The sequence below is a fragment of the Symphodus melops genome (genome assembly GCF_947650265.1).
Source record: "Symphodus melops genome assembly, chromosome: 15".
In the NCBI taxonomy this organism is placed as follows: Eukaryota; Metazoa; Chordata; class Actinopteri; order Labriformes; family Labridae; genus Symphodus; species Symphodus melops.
The window spans coordinates 7,834,005-7,851,889 of record NC_136705.1 but is presented as its reverse complement, the minus strand read 5'-3'; the positions used below and the strand labels follow the sequence as shown (position 1 = coordinate 7,851,889).

Genomic DNA, 17,885 nt, shown 5'->3' with positions numbered 1-17,885 from the left:
GGATTCATATTGGTTTGATTTGTATTTGACGGTCGAGAACACGCCCAGGGAGAATGAGAAAAATCTACTGGCTCATCAGAAATATGTTGAAGCTGCATGTTTCTTGAATTATTTCTTCTATCACAGCACAGTGGCAGGGTCTTCACCATCACTCTTAGCTTCGAAAACAAAGTGATGGACACAATTTAACTTCAGTAAAATGTGATCTTGCATGAAGAAAAAACAAACCAGACTCCCTTCTGATTTTCTGATGATTTTTTCCCCCCTGTCTTTTAGCTGCTGAGCGTGGACCGTATGAACCTGTACGCTGCCTCCATACGAGTTTGCTTCTTGCTTTTTGAAAGTATGAGGTTACATCTCAAGTTTCAGCTCGAGGTGAGAATATACCTCGTGGAAACGAGCTGTAGGTTCTGTCAGTGGTTTTGTTATTTGGTGAAACGATGGTGAACTTGTTGTCATAAACGTGGCAGATGTACCTGAAGAAACTGATGGACATCATCACATCAGAGAACATTAAGATGCCCTATGAGATGAAGGAGATGGCTCTGGAGGCTCTCGTCCAGCTGTGGAGGATCCCCAGCTTCGTCACTGAGCTCTACATCAACTACGACTGCGACTTTTACTGCTCCAATATGTTCGAGGATCTCACCAAGCTGCTGTCCAAGGTAAGGAGCCCGCTGAAAAGATCACTTACATTTCATCCATTAGATGTCGCCTTTGAGCACCAACATGAATCCACCATTCCATTCCCCCCCAAAAAACAAACAAACAAAATACAAATTTTTGTTGTCTCCTCCGCTGTACTGTAACCTCTGCTCTCCTAAAGCCTCACACCTCCAACCCCGGTGTGCTCGCCGTACCGAGTTATCAAACTGAAAAAGCCATAAATAAGTAAACTAAACACAAGCAGTGGACAAGATTTTCTCCACTCGAGCTGCGACTGCCTGTGGCCTGCTTTGCTGTGCAGGCTACAGGCAGCTAATGTTAGCTCCTAGCCTCACATTGCATATAAATTGACAGCGAATGATCGTGATCTGAAATCGATGAAGTGGCAGTTCAATAAGCAGTGAGTATGTTATTCAGATTTAGCCGGCCCTCCCGTCCATGTAAACACGACTCTGACAACAACACAGCCAGCAGGACTCGCTCTTCAAATCCAGGAGTTACTGAAACATTTCCCCCCTCTCCTTACAGAATGCTTTTCCAGTGTCGGGCCAGCTCTACACCACACACCTCCTGTCCCTGGAGGCTCTGCTCACAGTCATCGACAGCACTGAAGCCCACTGCCAGGCCAAGGTTGTCAACAACACAACTCAACAGGACCAGTCAGAGGCCGCGCTGGCAGAAGGAGAAGGCTCCTCCAAAAACGCAACAGACACTGCAAATGGTGAAAGCATCCACCGACACATCGAAGGCTCCGTGTCCACCTAGCGTTTTTATTTCTCAGCCTCATAGTTGAGGGCATTTTACTGCAGAAACGCAGCGTCTTTTTGACAGGCGCTCTGCTGGTTTTGTGCGGCCGCTCCGACGGCTTAAGTTAAAAATCGTTCAACGTTTTCAAAAAGGCGCTGCTGTCATCACCAGCGGACCAATCACAAGGTTAAAACCAGTAGTGGCCTCCCTGGCAACTAAAAATAATGGAGAAGTTGGTGTTGGCCCGTTTCACTTCATCCTGACGTGTACGACATGTCAGATGAAAAGGACCATGACAAAGATCGAAAGTCCCGGTTGGTTGGACAGACACTTGATGTCGCTGTGTGTTTTAGTCGCAACTCCTTGACAAGGCGGTGATATTCCCCTTGTTGTTGTCTCCTACGGATCGTGTGGTGTACTCACATCCTCCTTGTTCCATGTTTGATTGGAGCCGTGGTAGCGGGTTCGTCATTATTGAGCTTATCATCCAAACAAACTGCAAGAGCGAGAATATTCAGATCGATTCTCCTAGTAAAGAGAAAAAACGATCAACAAAACATCATAAAACACGTTGTCAACAGACTAGAGAAGAAAAAAAACGATAGTTGGACACGGGGCCGAACATGTCCTTTAGAAACACTGACTTTAAGGAATGTTCTGACTACACTCTAAAGCACGTCCTTAGTCTTTGTTCATGTTGGTATTTTCTTGATTTGATTTTAACCCCGACTGCTCTCCTCTTCTTTGTAGACCTAAATAGAGTGAGCAGCACCAACGGTCTTCCACCATGCAAGACAGCAGCAGTGTGTCCACCAACCAGTGGACATCTGATGGCAGAGAAGATGAGACTGGGAAGACAGGATCAAGGAGATAATGAAACTGGTGAGCCTTCAAGCTTCGGCTTTAAAGCTTTACTTAGCGCTACGATGAAAACAGTCAGTTAAAAAATACCATTTTTATGTTTTCATCCAGCTGAGAAGAGAGCCCCGAAAAAGCCTCATCGTTTCTCGTCGTGCTCACCCGATTCCCAGGAATTGCTGGATATCAGAACAAAGAAAAAGGTGAGCTGTGTTTGTTATGTCTGTTTATTTTAAAAGTAAATATCAACAAGTAGTGTTTAAAAAAAAAAAAAAAAAAAAAAACTTCCCTCCACCACTCACAGATGTTTTTTTTTTTCTCCATGTGTCCAGCTTCTGATCACAGGCACGGAGCAGTTTAACCAGAAGCCGAAGAAGGGGATCCAGTTCCTGCAGGAGAAAGGCCTCCTCAGTGACCCGCTTGACAACAACCAGGTGGCCCAATGGCTCAGAGAAAATCCCCGACTGGACAAAAAGATGATCGGGGAGTACATCAGCGATCGCAAGAACATGGAGCTCCTGGACAGCTTTGTAAAGTATGATGACATTCCAGCACATCTTTGTTGACCATTGTAATGTGTTTTTTTTGTTTTGTTTTCGGGACTATAATGGATCATCTGTTTTTGCAGCACGTTCACCTTCCAGGGGCTTCGTATTGACGAGGCCCTGCGGCTCTACCTGGAGGCCTTCAGACTTCCTGGAGAGGCTCCCGTCATCCAGAGACTCCTGGAGACCTTCACAGACAACTGGCATGTAAGGCACTTCTGATAAATGTATAGTTCTGATCTTTGTGCCTCACTATGAAACTTTGTACTGAAGTCTTACTTAAGTCACATTTTAGATCACTTAGAAGTGGACTCTAAAGCTTTGTCTTTACTGAGTCTTCTTTAAAGAGTTGGGACAGCGAATACTACTGATGTAAACTGATTACTTAGACTCTTACCAGCAGCATGAGCAGAATATTATCGGACCTTTTCAAAAGAAGTGAAGCCATCTCTGGGTCAGTTTTTATTCCTAAAACCGATCGAAGTTCCCTCCATGAATAAAAAGCTCCCTCCTGTTCACGCTAATCTTCGCCCGACGTCGGTCAGATTTGACTTTTGCTCGACGGATTTCTACAGATAAAACCTTTTTTTGCTTTCTTGTGCTAACGTGGAGTCTGTGTTGCGTTAAAGGCCGGTCGTTTATTTTGTAATAACAGATTCCATCTCAGTTACATTCTCCATCCAGTCAGACACAACGGTTGCTCTGTGTGAGGAGGACATCGAAAACACGCATCGAACGTCACTTCCTGCAGCTTTCATGGAGAATCGAACCCGGGTTCTTCAAAAATAAAAAGTTATACAGGCAACACAGATGGACAGTGAAAGTCTAATTTTTAACATCAGTTAACCGTTCTCTTACTAATAGACGATAAAACACGATTTAATGAAGTGACCATAATGAAGTGACCATGTTATATGAAGCCCCATGTGAATCGTCTTTTTTCCCCAACCTTCACGTCACATACTCTTTAGTGGTTTAATAAACAACGACTTCTTTGTTCCACCTCTGTAAACATTTGATTTGCTTACTCCGACCTGCTGCACACACCATATCTGCCACCTCCAACCAGCAAAGCGAAATCTAAAACACTGTCGCATGATTGACCCTCTAGATTATTGTTGTACGATGACACAAGTGTTAAAGCAGACACACACACACACACACACACACACACACACACACACACACACACACACACACACACACACACACATATATATCCTCAACGATGGACAAAGGACAAACTGGAGCGAGGGGACATTTGAGTCCTTAAAATAGCAGGAGGAGCCATGTGGAAACTATTCCTAGTAATGCTCTTTTCTTAGACTGCGCTCGTAGAAATAGAGGCCTTGAAAGAGCCGATGAGTCATTTTAGTCACTGACACTGTAAATGAGTTTTCCACTCTGGAATATCAGCCGTATATGCAAGGTCAGGTGATCCAAACAACGAGAGCTGTTCTGTAAAACAGAGGACTACAGTTCCCTGGTTTTGTGCTTGATGTTTTCCAGTCTACTCGTGGTAACACTCGTGTTTACTCTGTGTGTTCGCAGAAAGTCAACGGCTCTCCTTTCATGACCAACGACGCAGGGTTCGCCTTAGCCTACGCTGTGATCATGCTGAACACTGACCAGCATAACCACAATGTCCGCAAGCAGAACATACCCATGACCATAGAGGTGAGTGGTGGAGATCTTTGTCTGACATAAACCGGGATGAAGGCACAACGGTGTGTGGGGTTCATCAGGGGCAGAGGCCCAGTGAACAGACTGTGCTTACTTAAGACCAAGTCTCATCTTTGCACTGTTTCACACACAGACGATACCTGGCGGGCTGCCCAACTATGTTTCCGATCTGTTCTTACGTAATTTTAATTTATTCATGAAATTACTGCCTGTAAGAATAATAACAAAAAACAGAATGTCGATCTGATTCAGTTTTTATGTTAAGATAGAAAACCACGAGGATATTGTGTTTGGGCTTTGACTCTAGAGTGACAGGAAATGTAAGGAATGGGAGTAGGGGATGACCTGCAACAAACAGGTCAGGATCTCTTCATGGGAGCTAAACCAGCACTACCATATGTCATTTTGTGACAAAGGAGCAGGTTAAAGTCAAATGAAGACAACTCTGGGCTTTAAGAAATGGAAACAAAATGTTGTTTTAATAACTTAATGATAACTTTCTCTGGCTTCAGATAGATCTTTTTCATCCTCCGTTTACTAAAATAGTGAATTTATCTCTGTTTCAGCAGTGCTGTTTTTAAAAGAGCTGCCTCATAATAGACAACAGAATGATCTTACTGATAAACGAATGCAAGTGTTCAGATTCTGAAAGGACCCAAAAAAAAAAAAAAGTGTCGAAGCATCTTGGATATGCCGCCATTTGTGTGTCTGAATGTACTACATTCCTCTGTTAGTGTTAGCTTTTGCACTGGTGAGGCTTGGCGGCTCAGAGAACCCACAGTGAACAGCTGTAGCCAGTGGTGGTCCGTCTAAGAGGTGAACTCATCCCGAACAGGCGGTGTGTGTGTGTGTGTGTGTGTGTGTGTGTGTGTGTGTGTGTGTGTGTGTGTGTGTGTGTGTGTGTGTGTGTGTGTGTGTGTGTGTGTGTGTGTGTGTGTGTGTGTGTGTGTGTGTGTGTGTGTGTGTGTGTGTGTGTGTGTGTGTGTGTGTGTGTGTGTGTGTGTGTTTTCCCTGCCTTTGATTGACAGCTGACGAAGACTAAACAGGGTCTCTGGGGCAGCTTGTGGGTGGGCCACTCTCACTGACAACAGTAGCAAGCGCTTGCTCTTTCTCTCTTTCTCTCTCACTGTATTTTATGTACTCGTAAATTGTCGAACAGATCGAGCATACCGCATCATACAGCTGCTGTTTTACGTTGTTTTAAATATCCCTGTACATTCTCCAAAGGTCACTCGCGGTGTTGTGAAGAAAGCTCGTTGACCTCAGGGCTCAGACAACAGGCAGAGGCTTCAACACAATAGTGCGGAGAGGCCTCATAAAAGTGGCGCCGAGCACTTCAGTTACTTAGCAGTTTGCAATTTGTAGTATTCGCCACAGCATGTGTTGGCAGTGTCGTTATTTTTGAAATGAGACAACTATGCCTAGCATCACCGTGTGTAAATGAGATCCTATTCTCAAGGATCTGACTGCGAGTTTTTGTATGTTTAGGGAGGTGCAGGTGAGGTCAGAGGGATTATGTCCATAAAACACAGCAAGGCGTTGATTTGGAAAGCTTGTTGTTGCTACAGCTACTGTTCCTTAGCAGTAGCACTTTGTGATACCAAGCAAGAAGCTCTATTTATGTGCCAGTGTAAGAATGTGTATGCCCCCGATATGAGCAAGTCCAATAGATGTCTGATCCTGTACCCTCATGCTTTCTCGGGCTCTCTCGCTGCCGGTGTTTATTTTCTGTGTCCCTGCAGAGAAGCTCTTGTTTCAACCTTTTCTAACCTGCTAGTAGGACAAACCCCGCCACGAGACCGAGCCTTGAGGCTGTCACTCATCGCAGTGCGGCTCTGTTTATTTACAGCAGGCTCTGGGCTCTAATCCCTGCTTTCTCTACTGCTGCAACTTAAGCATATTAAGTAACACATAACGAGCGTGTTTTAATTGTTGATCCGTTAATGAAGCACCGGATGCCAGAGGCTTTGGTGTATAAAGCTACTGACTGGCACGTTAGTGGTGTTTAAATAACATTTCTGTGAGGAAACCGACTAGTCGATTTGTTCACAACTGATTGAACTGTGTTTTTTTTTTTTTTCTTTAAACAGCAATTCAAGAAAAATCTGAAGGGAGTAAATGGAAACAAAGACTTTGACCAGGACATGTTGGAGGACATCTATGTTGCTATCAAGTAAGCTGCTCGCTGAAGGATTGACCTCATCATCATTCTCTGACTCAACGAAAGAATAACCTTTCAAATCTTAAACAGAAAACTGACAGCCCTGTTGGTTACTGGTTATAAAGTTTTTGTCCTTTCTATCAAAAACAAAAGGCACTAATATTATTTAACTGTTTCTCACCTTTTGAGATCTTTTTGTTTGTCGTCCAACCAACAAACCCAACACTGCACTCTGGAGAGTTTAGGCAAGAAGAATCAATTTTCATAGCTTTGTTATATGTTGTTGAATTTTTTTTTAATCGAATGAAATAGATCTTTTCGGTGATCAAGTGTACTCAAAAGAATGAATCCCAACTCTGTGGCGCTCTGAAAATAACTTTTGTTTGACTTTGGGCAAACCTGAGGAAGCTAAACACAAAACATGTTGTTCGCTCACAATAAAATACAGTGACTTTATTTTTATTGTGCCACATGAGTTTTGACTCATTTTTCCTGTTATGATCCTGCAACGTGTTTCGAGATTCCCTGTTGGCCATTGAGATGAAGCTTGCTGTACTCTGAAGACTTCCATCTGTGCAAACAATTAGTAGTATTAAAAACAGTTCAACGCTATAATGAAGTGCAAACACAATGAAGTGTGGGCAGCATGCCTGCTCCTCCGTAGATCCCTGCTCCCTGTTCTACAGAGAGCTGATGGTGGGTTAAACTGCAGAGGAAGGGAGCACTCTGCTGGACGATTGAATGATGACACTCTTTCTAAAGTGTTCAGTGTGTCCTAAGGATTTTACAATGCTAATATCTCTGCAAACAGGTTATTTAGTTTCTTCATCTACTCATTCAAACTTCAGCAAATTTGACACTTATCACTTATGCAATTTCTAAGGCTGCTTCTATCAAGGCATTTCAAGTTTGAGAATTTTTGCTTTATTTACAAGATAAACGTCCTCAAGAAGTTGTGAAATAAAGGTTATTAGTTTTTACAGGTAACACTTAGGCATCATGTCCTTTTCATTACCTGAGTTTTGAAGGGGGCTGATGTTACAGCTGATCTGTGTGTTGTTTAAATCTGTAGGGGAGAGGAGATTGTGATGCCGGATGAGCAGACTGGGTTGGTGAAGGAGAACTACGTGTGGAGTGTATTGCTACACCGTGGGGCCACGTCTGAGGGAGTTTTCCTTCGCCAGCCACCTGGCAGCTATGACCATGACCTGTTCACCATGACCTGGGGTCCCACAATCGCTGCCCTCTCCTATGTCTTTGATAAGAGTATGGATGACAACATCCTCCAGAAGGCAATCACTGGCTTCAGGTACACGGTTTCACTTATTCAGCAGCTAAGGTGGTAAAAAAGGCAGATGCTTTCAACGAGTACCTAAATGTAGAGTAAAACAACATGCATCCAATTGTCTTTAACAAACTGTATTTCCCTTAGGTCATTTTTCCTGATTAATCACAGGTTTCTTCTGGCTTTAATTTATCACAGCTTTTTCAAAAAAGTACACTGCTTCTGCTCCAGAAATATTATCACATTTCTAATCAAGCAACCAAAGTAACAAATTCAGCACAGGTCTGGTAGCGCCGGTAGCCTTGCTGTTAGTGCGCACACCTGGTCCTTGGGCTGGGCGGTCTGGGTGCAGGACTGACCTGTGACTCATTTCCTTCATGTCATTCCTGACTGTCTCTCCCCAATTTCCAACTCTATCCACTGTCCTATTTCTAAACAAAAGGCATAAAAAGCCCAAAATAAATTTATGAAGAAAAAGAAAAAACACAGTCCTGGTTTCACAATGACTGCTTGAAAAAGTGCAGGTGTTTTGCTGATTGGTCACTGAACAGGGCCTGGGTTTGTCTGACTATTCTTAATCCCCCTTGTTCACAACAGTAGACACATTCTCAAATCTTTAAGAATGCCATCTGTTTTTTTTCTTTGCAGGAAATGTGCAATGATAGCAGCTCACTATGGCTTCAGTGATGTTTTTGACAATTTGATCATCTCCCTCTGCAAGTTTACCACTCTGAGCAGTGAGGTAAGTGAACGGTCCAACAGCCCCTGGCTGGATTAATCTAATATTACATTACAGTAACACTCTCTAAAACATCCTCAAACATGCTCTCTCCCTACTTTAACCCTCTGTACATGAATAAAAACATGGTTGTGGTGTATGTAAACTGAATTCTATTCAAGTCAGTCAGAATCAGATTAGTGATCATGTATAAGAACAGTCAGAATCAGATCATTGATCATGAATAAAAACAGTCAGAATCAGATCAGTGATCATGTATAAGAACAGTCAGAATCAGACGACTGATCATGTATAAGAACAGTCAGAATCACATCAGTGATCATGTATAAGAACAGTCAGAATCAGATCAGTGATCATGTATCACAACAGTCAGAATCACATCAGTGATCATGTATAAGAACAGTCAGAATCAGATCAGTGATCATGTATAAGAACAGTCAGAATCAGATCAGTGATCATGTATAAGAACAGTCAGAATCAGATCAGTGATCATGTATAAGAACAGTCAGAATCAGACGAGTGATCATGTATAAGAACAGTCAGAATCAGACGAGTGATCATGTATAAGAACAATCAGAATCAGATCAGTGATCATGTATAAGAACAGTCAGAATCAGATCAGTGATCATGTATAAGAACAGTCAGAATCAGAGTATAAGAACAGTGACTGTGTCAGAATGTCTGCTCACTGAGTTTTGGTGTGTCCCCTCTCCCTGCAGTCTGTAGAAAACCTCCCTACAGTGTTTGGCAGCAACATTAAGGCACAGACAGCAGCCAAGACCGTGTTTGACCTCGCCCATCGGCACGGCAACATCTTGAGGGAGGGCTGGAAGAACATCATGGACTCAATGCTGCAACTGTTTCGAGCCGAGCTGCTCCCCAAAGCCATGGTCGAGGTCACGACTTGTTTTCTACTTTCCAAACATTTTTGGACATTCTGTCAGTGAATGATTCATGTCTGCTTTTAAAAATAAAGACAGTAGATAAATCCTGGGGGTTGTAGTTTCTGCTTTGTAGAGACTGTCTTTTACATACTTTACTTCTGTCCAGTACTAAAACAATTGTTTCCTCAGGTGGAGGACTTTGTGGAACCAACCGGAAAAATTTCACTTCAAAGAGAGGAAACACCTTCAAATCGGTACGCATAGATCTGATCTGCGTTTAAGTCTTTCTTTTTAGAGGAAGAGTCCATCTCTCTGTGATGATGTGATTAAACTCAGTGAAACAATCTGACCAAAAGTGTACAAACATGAATACATTTTTATTCTCTGTTGCATGACAGCGGAGAGTCAGCAGTGCTGAGCTTTGTTAACTGGTTGACCCTGAGCGGAGCCGAGCAGTCAGGACTCAGAGGACCGTCCACGGAAAACCAGGAGGCCAAGCAGGCCGCCATTCTCTGTATAAAGGTAAACAAAACGAAAAATTTATGATGTACAGTACAACCCTTTTCACATTTTAAAAGTGTTTTAGCCAACACACTTTTTGCTTTAGAAAATGAAAATAAAATGGATTTCCTTCCCTAATCAATTCTTGGTCTTTCTAAACATTTTCAAATCATCTTGCTAAAAACTATATCGTAAGATTTTAAATGCACTGTTTTGAATCCTAATCATACTACAAATGATGTACACATGATGTCTTGTCTATAAAACTGAAACAGGATTGTTTGTTTCCTTATTCAGGAATTTACAGCCTGTAAAATGTAGAGTCTCCTTATGTGGATGTGTTGTTCTGTTCTTCATACATGTAGAACATGAATCCTGAGGGGGTTTGTTTTTATGACAAGATTTCTAACATACTTTATCGTGCTTTAGGTAGTTTCTTCAGTTGTTTAAATTTATTAGATCACATACTTTTCTGTGTTCTCTGTTAAACCGATACAATGCTTGTGGTTTCACCCGTTCAGACCGTTTTCACTGTGATATAGAATCATCATTTGGATATGTTATTTTTCTCTCTTTTCAGCAATGTGACCCAGAAAAGCTGATCACAGAGAGTAAGTTCCTGCAGCTGGAGTCTCTTCAGGAGCTAATGAAGGTAATGGTGACTTCTTACCAACATGTCTTGGCACCTTTTAGCTTTTCGTGTCCTGTACTGACTTTACCTGCTTCAGACTTAGTATGGGTAGTGGTGATTGTTGTCAATCATATGAGCTTGGTCATGGTTCAGTCATTGATACAAGCAACAGAGAAAACAGATGATTGTCTCCTCCTCAGGCTCTGATATCAGTCACCCCAGATGAAGAGACGTATGATGAAGAGGATGCTGCCTTCTGCTTGGAGATGTTGCTGCGCATCGTTCTGGAGAATAGGTAATATTGGAAATATGTCAAGGATTACTTCACAGCACTGTTTTGTGTGTGGGATTTCTTTGTCAACAAACATGTCGCTCTCTGTTTGTGTGTGCAGAGACCGTGTGTCATGTGTGTGGCAGACGGTACGGGACCGTCTCTGCCACCTCTGTGTTCACGCACATGAGAGCTGCTTCCTTGTAGAGAGGGCTGTGGTGGGGCTTCTACGACTCGCAATCCGTCTGTTGAGACGGGAGGACATAAGCTCTCAGGTACACACACACACATTTAAAATTTATACTTATTCATGTCTCATACATAATTTATAATTTTTACTTATTTAAGTATTTTTGATTGACAACAAATGCAGCGAATCAAAACTGCTTATTATTTCACAAGAATATTTATTTCGGCATGTTGCTGAATACACACTTCTCACACAGTCCCACTGCCCCGTCCTCCTGAGCAAACGTTTGTATCGGTTTGTTCCAGCTCTTCTATTGGCCAACATGTCCTCTTCATCGCCCATTCATTAGCGAGCTACAGCTTTACAATTCTACCGTCAGTGCATGAGGCCTTATATGCTTTCCTATAAGTAGTAGGTGTCTTGTTGACTGATCATGTCAAATGTATTCCTAAAGCCCATTCACAACTTCATGAAAAGACCTGAATGAATGTTAAAGGCCACCTCCGCACGCACATAAAATCGGCCCTGTCACTCAGATGGTTCCTCAGGCTGGAGCTCGCATTAACAGTCACCTTTGAGCTCCCACTGATCCCGAGACTCAGAAAATAATGACACATCAGAGGACATGGTTGATCTTAGTTTTTTAGGAATTAAGAGTGAGCCAATGCATTGAGTAGAAAAATGTTATACATCCTTTTCCAAACACGGTCCTTCATCCTAAATGCTCAGGAGGAGAAAAAAAAAGCCTTCAAATGTTAATGCTTTAGTTTGTTGAGATTTGTGACAGGTGAAGCGTCTGTCAGCAGGCTCACTTAGCTCATCTTACAGTCTTAAAGAGTCACTGACACGAGACAGGAGGGGGAGGCATGTTATTGTCCTTACTTTGATCCCCTCGCAGTCAGTTTGATGTTGAAAACCTTCCACAGGTCATACTCGTGTCACTCACATGGATGTTCGGGGGGGTTGATGTTTCATGTCCATGCTAACACTTCTGTAATAAAAGCTCCTCCCTTTGTTTCTAAACAAAGACTCTGCGAGTCGTGTGCTGATCTGACCTCATGTTAGATGAGTGTCCTACATCTTTCACACCATGACACATTTAACGCAGAGACATCTGCCACACATCTCCACCTGTTTCTGTGTGTAATCAACTATGAGGACTCATCGTGTAAAAGTAGGATACAGGTAACTCGATGTTTTCAGAAAGGTGGGGAACTCTTTCCCCGGTCATGTGACCGTTATTAAAATGAGTCAAATTAGAGTTAAAGAATGAACATTATAAATCAGTATTGATAACAGCTGGATTACCATACTTATTCCCTCCCTCTGCATGCACCCACAGGTTCTCCTCTCTCTGCGACACCTGCTGATGATGAAGCCACACGTCTTGTCCCGGGTCACCAGGGAGGTGGCGTACGGCCTCCACGAGCTGCTGAAAACCAACGCAGCCAACATCCACTGTACAGACGACTGGTACACGCTCTTCTCTCTGCTGGAGTGCATCGGAGCGGGAGTGAAACCTCACGCCTCTTTTCAGCTCGCCTCCACCAACGCTGACAACGACACAGGTTCAGTATTCCTCTCAGCATCCGGACTTTGTTTCTGAGGGTACAAAACTTCAACACCGACGAGAGCATTGTAAAGCAAACTTCCATCAAACATGCTGTTCTACATTTATCCTCTACATTTACAGCGAAGAGTTTCTCAGTAGGGCACTTTTCTAAAGAAATGCAGCGAGTTCTTGATGAAGATCTGACACAGAGTAAACAGTGATGCATCATGGGAACTCGTCTAACAGAACAGTCAAAGAATATAAAGGATTTGTTCATTTCTTTTTGCTTCGTGTGTCTTCAGGCGCTCAGTCAGATAGCGAGCTGCAGTCTCATCATCCAAGTGAAGCAGGTTTAGACCGCGGCTACACCTCTGACTCCGAGGTCTACACCGATCACGGCAAGGCCAGGATCCCTCGCTCCACCACGGACGTGGACGTAGCCAGCAGTGGATGGCTCGTGGTCAGAACAAACACACGCACCCACATCTTCACACGTGTCATTCAACATCATCTCAGTCCTTCATGAATGGTTTTGATTCTTTGAGAAGTAACAACACTTCAAATGTCAAATTAGATCCTTTAATGTGTTATTTATTTATTTGATATCACTTGAACCATTAGATGGATGTTTGATTCCTGGTTTTCTGCTGTCATTTGGTTTCTTCTCCAGGTTGGCAGAGATGACCTGGAGACCAGTAAGATCCCAACATTGGGCTCTAAAGCTCAGCTGAACCACCCACTAGTTAACCAGTACAGTCTGACTCTGGGTCAGGACCTGGGCCAGCACGACACCAAGTCTCTCATCAAGTGTGTGGAAACGCTCTCTTTCATCGTGCGCGACGCCGCTCACGTCACGCCGGACAACTTTGAGCTGTGTGTTCGAGCCATACGAGTGTTTGTGGAGGCCAGCCTCAACGGAGGTGAGACGAGGAGAGATTTCATTTTTAGAGGTTTTTAAGGGACTACGTTTCCTAGATACTGAAGGCACCGATGATGCACCGGATCACAAATCAGATGATTCAGATTGGACCAAAGATTTGTTTGATTTCTTTTTCAGATTGACGGCAAAAAAGACGTGATGGTCATGATGCATCATATCAAGTTATTTTCACCAGATACACCAAGCAACAAAACAAGCAGGCTTAACGCTTCACTTTTTTTGTTAAAGGGGCTTTATGTAACTTTAAAAATTACTGCATTTGTAGCGATACTGCATTGGCGTCAGGTGAACTACCCCATGGCCAAATGATTTATACATAGGTACAAGTTATATTATATAACTTTTTACATAATAATTTTTTATCCCTCACTGATAGGCGAACGTCTAACTGATGTAAGGCGAAGTTTACTTTCTGTGTGGCCTGTATAAAGAAGGAATCGGGTCCAATTTTCCGGCAAAGCTTCAGCCTGTGTCATTTTATCTACGTCCTCTTCACTCCGCTCACAGAAATCAACAGTACAGACGACAAACTCATCACACACTCCCAGCCTTCACCTGCACAGCCAGAGGCCGCCTTCCACACACTTCTATCCGTCCTTGGAGCTCTCACAAGCGGCACACACTCCGTCTCTCAGGCAGTGCCTGCTGAGACTGTCGTTTGCAGAATGGAGAATGAGACGTGTATACGAGACGTGTATTACCACTTACCTCCTCTGGAAACATGATTCCATTAATTATCCATTGTTTGAGGGGCGGGTGCAGTTTGCCTGACGGCCATGCGATATCTCTACAAACGCAGTATTTTTGAAAGTTACATATAGCACCTTTAAGGAAGCTCTAAAAGAAATCCCAGTAGAACAGGCTGTAATATAAAACACTGCAACACTTCACACCATAATGTCCCCTGATATGACAACATCAACCTAACCTACATTAAACACAAACCTCTGGAAATATTAAACAGCTAACAAGCACGTACGGTTCAGCGAATGTGTGTGCGTTATCGTTGTCTCTTACGGTGCAGCGAGACAAAACGACAAAGGAGAAGTGTGAATATGGGGACGACTCCCTCGGTCTTTGGAATTAAACCTAATAGACAATGAGAAGATTAATTTTCATTTTGTATTATGTCACTCCTGTGTGAGTGGAGCTGTCCATGATGGTACTACGTCTTAGATTACGTCTTTGATTGAACACCCTTGGGACAGGATAATAAAAGTATAAGGCGAAACAGTCAGAAATCAGTCAATCTTGTCATTTAAAAAAAAAAAAATGTTTAGCTCTTATAATTCCAGGGAAGAGATTTATTTATTTATGTTTTATTTGATTTGATTTATTTGAATGACTTTTTAAAAAATCTAGTGTTATACAGCCCAGTGCTTCTGCTTTACCTGTCTACCTTTGTTTTCATCCTCTGTCATGTTTTGACCTCAACGTGTCCTGCCCTACATTCTTCCCCCTCTTCCTCTCCTTTCTTTTTTATCCGTCTCCTCATCTGCCCCTCTAACCTACTCTCCTCCCTTTTCCATTCATTTCTCCCTGATGCGTTTGTGATCTACAGACGGGGATTAAGGCTGCAAATGGCAGTGGTGCACTTGTGTTTTGGCACTAATGATGGCCTATTCATTTGATCCTGTTGCTGCAGGCGATTGGATACATTCTGTCAACAGAGCTTTACACAGACGAACAAAAGAGATGGGTCGATCAAAGTAATGGGCTGAGGATGGTGCTAATCTGTATGAGACACGAATAGTAAATGCAAAACCTTTAATACACTGTTAGGCCTCTGTGGTCTGACTTCATTTTCCATTGTCACAGGTGTTTGAAAGATTACTAAGAAGTTTGAATTGCCCCCTGGGGATAAATAAAGTTTTGGGGAATTTGAATTTGTCTTTTGCATGATAATGGCACAACGCACTTAACTCAGAGGCACAAGCAACAGCTGCATGCTGGTAGCATAGGATAAGTCAGTTTAGTGTTCGAGGTCGTGTTCTCAATCTCAAAATTGACCTCGAGACTGCTTTTTGAAGCTTTCGAGTCTTGTGTCGCATTTTTACGCTGTTTTGTCTTGACTTAAGACTGGGGCGGACACCAAAACCTTTGACAGGCTATTTTTACACGTCGTCACTGTGAATAGACTAAAAACGCTTCAACCTATTAGGTAAATCAACTTTTATCACTTTTTTTTTTTATCCCCAAGTTATCGCCGCAATCTTCCTGGTATTACGGCCTAAGCGGCTGACACGCTCCGTCTCCATCCTGAAAGTGAAACATTTTATGTCTCCATCTTGGTCTTTGTCTCTGAGCACTTTGGTCTTGGTTATTGTTGTCTTTGCTACAACACTAGTTTGAATAACCATGTGTAGGACAATGGCACAGCGGCACTGTAGGCAGGTCAATCAGTCACAGTGTGCAACAAGTATTGTTTCATGTAGCTGGGGCAGTAGAGGGTTCAGATTCCTACATTTCACTCTGTAAAGCTTTGTGGGAGAGAGTTCAGAAGCCAGCAATAAAAAAAAAAAAGGTGTATAGTTTTTCTTTCAAAATCCACAGAACAATCTACAGACAGCCATCACCATCTTTAAACGCTTCTCAGTAATCTCTTTTAATTTTGCTAAAATAATTGTTGGTTTTCCAAATTCAGCAAATCAGAGCGATGAAACAATCAGTAAAGACATCTGGTCAAGTTGACAAAGATAAAGTCACCGGCTCTTATTTGGATACTTTGCTTCGTCAGGTTATCGCAACCATGACAAGAAGAAGAGCCACAAATATGACAAGTCCCGGATGAGGAGGAAGGCAGGGGGAAGGGAGAAAGAGAGTGCAGGCAGCACCAGACGAGGTGGCAGCCGGGCATCCAACCAGCGTCCATCACGCTCCCACAGCGATGATGAAGAGGACGAAGGTGTCCCTGCCAGCTACCACACGGTGTCATTACAGGTTAGTCAGGATGTAAGTACAGCGGCACTCTTTACCCTTCTCTCTTCTGTTGATTCGAGCACAGTCATCCTAAAAACATCTTGATTCTTCCACGTGTTTTTTTTTTTTTTGTTAAGTGTAGCTGAATTTAGTCCATAAAGCACTAAAACAGTTAAGTTAAAATCACATACTGTTAACCCTAAACAGTGATTGTGGCATCGAGATGTTTCTGGGAAAGCATGGCTTTGGCTCTCAAAGGGACACTAAGGACGGGTGTAACTTGATATCATGACTACGAGGAAAATGTTGTTGTAAATGTTTGCTTACATCTGTCGTGTCTGCTAGATAAGTTTCATTGTTTGAGCAGAGCATTACACCCCTCCTAATTGTATCCCAATGGTCCTGTACTGTTTGGTTTGGGATAAAAGGTTAAAGAATGATACCAGTGTATATTTATTTTACAGGCCGAGACTGTGTGTGATGAAGACAGACACAGGGTCTGAAACTCCACTCTGAGCCTGTCATTTATTAAGCCTTTAAGCCTCTGTATTTCAGCCCTGCTCCAAACAGACTGTTTCTGTGTCTGTAGCTTTAAATGCGCACGCGCCTGACCACACCGCTCTCTCCAAGGGCTTGGGTGGCTCGGGCTTTCTAGCATCATGCCCTATTGTTTACAGTGAGAAGGCAGACTCAGAAGCCAGAACAAAAGGGGGAGGGGTTACTGCCCTTTGTGATGTCACAATGGTAAAATCTCCTAACTGCCTGTTTGAACACACAATTTCTGAAAAGTGGAGCAGGCAAAAGACGGAGAGGATGGACTCTTCTCATAATTGGGGAGTTTGTAGACAGACTAGAGTCGCATATAAGTAAAACACATAGTAAAGTGTATTTTGCACCTTTAAATAAGCGTGATGTTCAGTCTGTTCATGCTCATTGAGTTGAACATGTTTTTAGCGTGTAGCGACCTTGTGGTTAATATTTATCCCAATGACCTACAAGATGTCAATCATCTCACCTCACTCTCTGTCTGAAGACAGGTAAATGAATATGTTATAATTCTGATGAGAGGAGGAGAGTCTGGTATGTGTTGAAAGAAGACATTAGGTAAAGGTAATAATACACTGGTATAGTCCTTTAACTTTGAGCTGTGAACCCTTTTTTTTCCCCTTTCTTGACATTCATACAGACAAAGCTTGACTCTTTTGTTGGGTTGTTGTCAAACAGCTGCTGTTGATGGCCACATGATATAAAGCCCATCATCTTTTTGTTTGAAATATCAAAGGACACAATCATAGTGTGCTTGTTGCTCGTGG

General features: G+C 42.8%; 1 protein-coding gene across 2 annotated transcripts in view; it reads left to right on the top strand.

The window, feature by feature from the left end:
• gbf1 (golgi brefeldin A resistant guanine nucleotide exchange factor 1) overlaps positions 1 to 17,885 on the top strand; it is a 73,165-nt gene that overhangs the window by 49,955 nt on the left and 5,325 nt on the right. Inside the window, exons 13-33 of one of the 2 annotated variants that reach the window (XM_079362984.1) lie at positions 277 to 375; positions 471 to 665; positions 1,195 to 1,387; positions 2,164 to 2,295; positions 2,386 to 2,474; positions 2,604 to 2,806; positions 2,900 to 3,023; positions 4,368 to 4,493; positions 6,590 to 6,672; positions 7,733 to 7,969; positions 8,594 to 8,687; positions 9,404 to 9,580; positions 9,758 to 9,822; positions 9,967 to 10,090; positions 10,650 to 10,721; positions 10,901 to 10,995; positions 11,093 to 11,246; positions 12,504 to 12,729; positions 13,016 to 13,173; positions 13,384 to 13,633; positions 16,391 to 16,593. In XM_079362984.1, coding sequence (XP_079219110.1) covers positions 277 to 375; positions 471 to 665; positions 1,195 to 1,387; positions 2,164 to 2,295; positions 2,386 to 2,474; positions 2,604 to 2,806; positions 2,900 to 3,023; positions 4,368 to 4,493; positions 6,590 to 6,672; positions 7,733 to 7,969; positions 8,594 to 8,687; positions 9,404 to 9,580; positions 9,758 to 9,822; positions 9,967 to 10,090; positions 10,650 to 10,721; positions 10,901 to 10,995; positions 11,093 to 11,246; positions 12,504 to 12,729; positions 13,016 to 13,173; positions 13,384 to 13,633; positions 16,391 to 16,593 — 3,099 coding nt within the window. Of the gene's footprint in view, positions 1 to 276; positions 376 to 470; positions 666 to 1,194; positions 1,388 to 2,163; positions 2,296 to 2,385; positions 2,475 to 2,603; positions 2,807 to 2,899; positions 3,024 to 4,367; positions 4,494 to 6,589; positions 6,673 to 7,732; positions 7,970 to 8,593; positions 8,688 to 9,403; positions 9,581 to 9,757; positions 9,823 to 9,966; positions 10,091 to 10,649; positions 10,722 to 10,900; positions 10,996 to 11,092; positions 11,247 to 12,503; positions 12,730 to 13,015; positions 13,174 to 13,383; positions 13,634 to 16,390; positions 16,606 to 17,885 lie in introns of both variants that reach the window. The other variant, XM_079362983.1, reaches the window with a different exon arrangement.